This window comes from Poecile atricapillus, chromosome Z (assembly GCF_030490865.1).
Source record: "Poecile atricapillus isolate bPoeAtr1 chromosome Z, bPoeAtr1.hap1, whole genome shotgun sequence".
Lineage (NCBI taxonomy): Eukaryota > Metazoa > Chordata > Aves > Passeriformes > Paridae > Poecile > Poecile atricapillus.
The window spans coordinates 110119969-110127336 of NC_081289.1; the positions used below are offsets into that span (position 1 = coordinate 110119969).

The following is a 7368-nucleotide window of genomic DNA, read 5'->3' on the forward strand; positions in this document are numbered from 1 at the left end:
AGTCTAACTCTAAAGTACTGCTGTAAAAACGGGGTATCTAGAAATATAAACAAGTTTAACTGCGATGCTTGCTTTCAAACGCCTGAAAGAATTTTCTACGTAGGTGGCCTGTAAAGACTCTGGTCTTTGTGAATTGTTTCCACATCTACAGCTTTACTGCTTGAGGCCTTGTTTGGTTTTATTTTGATTTTTGTTTTACTCTAATGGGACCTGAAACAATCTTGATATTAATTTGAGAACAGACCCAACATCTCTTAGAGTCAGTGACCAATCTTTCCACCAGCACACACAACAAGGATCAGGCCCAAAGAGTCTAGCATGCGTGTACAATCTGATCTGATGCAATCATTGCCTTTTCCTGTCAGCCATTTGTTAAATGTGTTCGTTGAGTATTGTGGTACCTGTGAGAAGGACCCATAGGAGAATTAAAAAGATCTACTATGTCTGTAAAGTAACTTGTATGTACAAGGTTCCGTAAATTTGGAGCTGCAGATGCAAAACGCTTTGAGGCAGGAAATCCCAGTGTCTCCATATGTATGCCATCTAGCAAAAACAGCCCTAAAAAGTTCTGTGGTACTGAGATGCTAATGGAATACACAATATAATAAATAACATGAAAAAATTTTTGAGTTCTATGTCTGCTGTCAACAAGATAAAGAAATCCTATTTTCAAACCCAGAGAGGTTCCAAATCCCTAACTTTGAACAGAAGTGCATACAAACCAATTTTCAGGTGATCTCTCTTCTCCCACCCAATCATTTCTTTATTCCTGCCGTTTACACTCCCCAGCAATGCTAGTGAATTGCTCAACCATTTGCTAAAATGAGTCGTCAGTATTAAACTCCACTACATAAAAAGTTCCCTCACTGGAAAAGAGGTCAGATGTTTAATTCATTCTCCCCTAGAGAAGGTTAGAAAACACACATTATCAAATAAGAAACTAATTTACACTAGCATGCTCTAGCTGACTAATCTCTTGCTAGCCTAAGTGCTAGACTTCAAGGCACAGAACCGATAGCAACCCTCCAGTATCTAGAGGGGGCCTACGAGAGAGCTGTAAAGGGCCTTTGACAAGAGCATGTAGCGATAGGACAAAGGGAAATGGCCTTAAACTGAAAACATGGCAGGTTTAGTTTAGATAATATGATAATTTTTTTTACTGTGAGGATGGTGAGGCACTGGAACACGGAGGTTGAGGATGCCCCATTCCTGGCAATGCTCAAGGCCAGGCTGGATAAGGCTTTTAGTAGTAACCTGCTCTAGTGAAAGGTTGCATGCCCACGGCACGTGGGTGGAACCAGACAACATTTAAGATCCCCTCCAACCCAAACCATTTTATGATTCTATGTTTACACCCTCACAGAAAGCTCATTTACTCCTTTGTGTTTGAGACACTAACATAATGGTTCTGGACAGAAGTCCAAGTAAGCAGCCTGAGGGAAACATCACCACAGCTGTAACACCAACTGGATTTGTAGCTCCAGCTTAAATCAGCCCAGGCTAACCAAAAAAACCATTTTTTTCCACATGTGCTCCTTTTCCTAATACATATTCATGATGCAGCTATCATCCCAAAAAGTAAACCCCAAAGGTTTGAGACCAGACAGAAAGGAAGATACAACCCACAAATCCATCCATACTCACAGACACCCTCCCTATGAAGTATAGGAGTGCCTGCATGTGTAAAAACTGCATGTTGAAAATCAAGCAAATAATGCACAACAGGGAGAGAAGACCGTAAACTACAAAGAGTCTGTATAACAAACATGAGACGGAAAATTCACGGCCAGGTGAAGAAAAAAAATTCTGATGCACTCAAGCATGCAATTAAGGCAAGTCATACAGAATACACATCTGTTTTAAGATTGATGGGAGAAATTATACAGACCACTCTTACAACAAAACAAATTATGTACCTACCTGTTTATGCATCTCTATATTCAGCCCATAGGACATCTCGTAATACTAAGAAAAAAGGAAATTACTCTATTAGACCTTGCAATTGTGAAAACTATTTTGAAATTCACTTTGACTGAAACAAAATCTGTACAAAGACATACAGACTTACACACGCTTATTTGCCTTGAAGAGTTCCTGGAATTGCAGAGTATATTTCAGAATTAATTAATTTTTTTTTTCTTTATCTACATTGTTTCATGTCACATTTACAAAGAATAGTTGTAAAATAAGGCAAAAACAGACAACAAAAAAATCATGAAAAATAATCACAAGCAGAGTCAAGGATTAGAACCAGAAAGTGATCAAGATTCCATTCACTAGCACACACAAAACATGCCAAAAAACACCCTAAGTGCTTTAAGCATATAAACATACAGATCAGCAATGTCTAACACACCGATTATTCAATATTTTAAATATTAAAAAAAGAACATAAAAAAAAATTCCTATAATTAAATTGCAGGGATTAAGAAAAAAAAGGGAAAGACCATAGAAATTCAGGGCCAGAGCAGACACACCAACCTAAGTACATCCTGCTGTGCCCGAGTACTGCAGGGAACTCTGCTCAGTGTGTAATGTTGATACCAAACAATCTCCAAGACTTAGGCATATCAGGCATTAAAATGACAACTGTGAGCCTTACAATTTGCTTGTACTCTTGCTTAAGATTTTTTCAAGGTTATTTACTCTTTTTGTGTATACAAGAGTATTACTTGTCATGCGCATATGAAAAACAGCTAATCCTTCAAAAATATACAAGAGAAGAGATAGCAAGAGCTCCTCTAGAGTTATCATGATCCATCACACAGTTACCTATTTAGAGATGTCTTTCTATGCACATTATTTAACCAGGCAGACCACAACAACTGAGGAAATCCCTTTCACAGCTGAGATCCCTGACAATCTCAATTTAATGAAACAATGATTCAGCTGCCGAAGAGCAACAGTTCTTCTAGGAAGTAGGCTTTGGATTTGCATGCGCTTATGTACAATTTTTTCTTACTCCCATCAAAGGAAAAAATACTATCCCAAACCATTTTACAGAGATACGACCATTTGGACAACTCAGCAAAAGTGAAAACATCATCCCCAGGTACACTACAGAAGTTGCACACAGCTTAAAAGGGCGGACATATGATTTGCTAGCATTTAGAAGAAACATCCTCAATTGCTTAAAAGGTTAAAAAGCTAGTTTCACACAGATACTGACTGCTGCAAACAAGTTAAAAGACCCCAGAAACTACTGATATATAATGGAATCACTGATGCAACCTCAACAACAGCAGTGCTTCTACAATCTTCCTGTTCGCCTCCAGCAATCCGAATGTATGTCAGTCTCACTATACCAGGCTAATAGACATTTTGAATTTGTTATGCAGCTTGCTTACCATGACATAATGTCGCTGCATCTCTGTCTTCTCACTGGCCAGTTTTTCACATTCTAGCTTTAAACTGTTCAAGAGACAAAAAGGGAAAAGCATGGGTATTTCCAAACACTAAAGTGACATTCTCTTGACCACCGGCTGCTCCCCTTTTCAAACATTTCTCCACTACCCAAATACAAATGTGTACTTCAGCTCTTGCTTGGGAGCTTAGGATGGGGGTTTACACTCTTCCATTTTCAAAGGATACTATGCAACATACTCATATCCTAAAAGAACAGCATACATTTATGTGGTATACACAGAAAATTATTTTTCTGACACAAATACTAAACACCAACACTGGTTCACACAAGAAGCACGCATCTTTAACAGTTAAGCTTGAGAAGCTGCTAACAAAAAAAAATGCAATTTGGGTTTCAGAGCTTTTATTTAAGTGTTTTAGAAACACTTCTTTTACTCGACCCACAGAAGAATCAAATGCACATTACCGCTTCAAGAAGAAAAACTTGTGGATTTGAATTTTTGTTCTTTGCTATTACAGATTAAAGAACTGCAAGTAAAATACTGTGCGTAACTTAATGAATACCGTGGTAACTACTAACACCTTCAGTGTTTGTTTTCAGAAGCCCACTAAACAATCCTGCCAGAAGTCACTTGTCAGTTTGAGGACACAGCGCTTTTCCACCTAAGGATAATGAAATAGCTCGCCGCCTCACTTAGAGGTTATCAGCACTTGACATGTCAATGAAAGGCGCGAGGGGTCGAGCCAAGACAAGATGCCTGTCCTGAGCGGCATTTCGTAGAAAAGCACAGGACGAGCCCAACCAGACACATATTTTTCTATCAACACCTGCCCTCCCCCTCTCCGCACCCAAAAGTAAACAGAAAGACCAAAAGAAACAACAGAAAAAAAAATAAAAATAATAATAATAACCAAAAAGGGAACGCGGGCAAAACAAGAAAATCTGCTCGAACCGCTGGGCTTGGGGCCCACGGGAGCCCCTCGTCCCCAGGGGTCGAGAGCGGAGCGAGGCGCGGAGGAGCCGGCGAGGATTGCCCGGGCGGCGTGGTTCCGCCCCGCTCCCGGTTCCGCCAGGGGTCCCGCGCCCCCGCCCCGCAGCCCCTCCGGGCGCGGCACTGAAAAGGAGGAGAGGAAAGACCGCGCGGAGCTCGGGGAGACTGGGCAGTTTTACCTGTGGTACTGAGCCTGCAAAAACTGAAACTCCTCCTTAATCCGATCGCAGGATTCTGAAATGGTGAACTTAAAGGGCTGAGCTGGCTGGTGAGGAGCCTGCAAGCAAGGAACAGCAGGTCTTTTAATCTCCCCCTCTCGCACGGTCACCACCTCCCGCCCGCCGCCGTCCACCGCCGCGGCCCTCGCACCCGGGCTCCGCCGAGGCGCAGCCCCCCAGGTCCCCGCTCGTCCGCGGGCGGAGGCGCGATACCCCAAGCGCCACGAGATGCTGCCCCGACGTGTCCGCCGGCGGTGCGGGACCGCCGCTGGAAGAGATGTCGCCCGCTCGGACCCTCCCCACCGGCCGCAGCAGCAGGACGCGGGGCTGGCGCCGGGACCGCCGCGCACCGGGCGAAGACAACTCAAAGAAGCCAACCCCGACCCGGGCAGGCGGCGGCGGCGCGGCGGACAACAATAAGAAAATGGCTACAACTCCGCGGTGCCCGCGCCGGAGCGCTGCCCGCGGGGCCGCCGCCGCCACTCACCGGGTGCCGGGTCTGCGGGTACATCTTGCTCAGGTCGCGGATCATCCACACCGCTTCGGGGGGCGCTGGCGGCCGGAGCGGCGGGGATCAGGGCTGCAGGCGCGTCGGCGGAGACGGCGGGCAGGGACGCCCCGGCCCCGCCGCCCCGGGGCTGGCGGGGCACCGCCGGCAGCAGCGAGGCGCGACGGCGGCGGCGTCCGCGACGCTCGGGGGCCGCTGCCACATCCCCCGGGGGCGGTCAGCGGGCGACGCCGGCCGGTTCTCCCGAGCGCCGCCGCCGCTCCGCGGGCTCCGGCGGGCTGCGAGCCCCGTGCGGCGGAGGGCGAGGTGGAGGAGGGCGGGGAAAGCCCCTCCGCCGGCGCCGGCGCGCGCTCCACCGGAGATTCCCCCCGCCGGCAGTTTTCCTCCCCTCCTGAAAACTTTTACTGCTGCTGCCGGCGGCTCTCCTGGCGCCGGGCGGAGCGGAGCGCGGAGCCCCGGCGGGGACGGTGGCTGCGGCGGTCGGGTGACTGCTCCGCTGCCGCGGCGGGGGTGCGTGCGGTGCGGTGCCCTTTTGTGCGGCGGTCCGGTCCTCGCTGCTACCGCCCGCACTGCATCTCCCCCGCTAGCGCTGCTCGACCGCCTTTTTTTTTTTTTTTTTTTTTAATTAAAAAAAAATTAAAAGAGCGAGAAAGATTTAAAAATGCGATACGGTCCGGGCAGCTTTATTTATGTCTTTTTTTTTTTTTTTTCCTCTTTTTCCCTCCGCGCCTTTCGAAACTCCGGGAAGTGGCGGTAGTGGCGACGCGCGGAGCGCAGCTCTGTGCTCGGCTCGTCAGCGCAGCGCGGTCCGGCCCAGCCCAGCCGTGTCCTGCCCAGCCCGGTCCAGCCCAGCAGCCGCTCCGCACCGCTCCCACGGCACGCTCTGCCGAAGTGACTCCTTTGACCAAATTTAGCAGCGGCTTGTCATTAACATTCTGATACATATTCACAGCAGCCGGAAGACCGCCGCCGCGGGGCACCCTGGGAGTCGCAGTCCTCCCGATGTCGATACCGCACGCATGCAGCCGCTCCGGGGACTACTTCTCCTATCAGGCACCGCGACGCCGTAAGCCTCTCCCCCCGCGGCCCGCCCATGAAGGGCGGTGGCGGCGACCAATGGGCGGCGGGCTGCCATCAATCGCCGCTCGGCACTAATGCCCATCACTTCGCCGCTGACAAATGGGCGCGCGGGCCCGGGCAGAGGGGCGGCCCCGGACTCTCCCCCACGTGGGTCCCTGACGCAACGCGGGTCCGCACCCAATCAGGAGGCTCCCCGCCGCCTCCCCGCCCGCGCTCGCCCGCCGCCCGAGGCGGGGCCCGCAGATCGCCGGCGTTCCGCGGCGCCGGCGTTCGAACAGGGGAAACATTTGTTCAGCCGTCAATCAAAGTAACGTGGGGCCGGTGTCGACTGTCGCCGCCGCCGCTCCCGCCGCCGCCGCCTCCTCCTCCTCCGCGCGGGGCGGTGGCACGGCGGGAGCGGGGGGCGGCAGGGGGCTCCGCCTCGCGCCCCGCCCGCGGGCACCGCCGGAGACGGGTGCTAATGAGGGGCAACGTCGCCTTAAAAAGGCGGGTGGGGCGCCGCCGCTGCCCTCGTGGGTTGGCGGCGGGGGCGGGCGGGGGAATTGCCCCTGAGCTGCCCGCCTCGGGGGCGGGGCGGGCCGCTCCCGCCTGCCCTCGGCTCCGCAGGCCGCGCCGTGCCCGCCGCCTTTCCCGGCTCAGGCGCTTGCCGCCGGGAGGCTCCGAGGCAGTATCGCCGGGGCAATCCCGGCCGCTCGACGGGTCCCCCAGTTCCCGGTGCAGAGCGGTGCCCCGCTAAAGTCGCCGAATGCGACGTGATTTAAGTTTTGTTGCTTTTTTTTTTTTTTATTTTTTTTCTTTTTTTTTTCTTTTCTGGCTTTACGGAAGGAGCTTCTCCTTTACTCGAAAAAGTGGTGGCAAGGCACGGGGTGTTCTCCACTCGCAAGAGGAACGCTTCAACACCTGGTAGTTAAGTGCTCCATTGTAACGCCACGTTGGTGTTGGACGGGGCGTTTTGTCCCGGCCTCACAGGGCGGCTGTGCCCTCTGCGCGCTGCACCTCTGGAATATACAGTAAACACACCTGGAAGCGACCTGTGCCGGGAAAAGGACAAGGAACTATGGCTTCGTCTCAAGCAGCTAAAGCTGCGGCAGCCGTAGCTGCTGCGTTTTGCAGGCTGGGGAGCAGGCTTTATAAAGTGCCTTCCCAGGCCTGAGTGTTGCATGCTTTCTGCAGGGTTGTCACAGAAGAGCTGGAATGTGAACAC

At 51.0% G+C, this 7368-nt stretch overlaps 1 protein-coding gene across 3 annotated transcripts in view; it reads right to left on the reverse strand.

The window, feature by feature from the left end:
• The window catches only part of LOC131573054 (transducin-like enhancer protein 4), a 97843-nt gene extending 92593 nt beyond the window's left edge, over positions 1 to 5250 (reverse strand). For all 3 annotated transcript variants that reach the window (XM_058826633.1, XM_058826634.1, XM_058826632.1), the window contains exons 1-4: positions 5064 to 5250; positions 4538 to 4635; positions 3348 to 3411; positions 1921 to 1965 (exon numbers count right to left, since the gene is read on the reverse strand). In XM_058826633.1, the coding sequence (XP_058682616.1) occupies positions 1921 to 1965; positions 3348 to 3411; positions 4538 to 4635; positions 5064 to 5108 (252 nt within the window). In that variant the 5' untranslated portion in view covers positions 5109 to 5250. The remainder of the gene's footprint in view (positions 1 to 1920; positions 1966 to 3347; positions 3412 to 4537; positions 4636 to 5063) is intronic.
• Positions 5251 to 7368: the final 2118 nt, after the last annotated feature.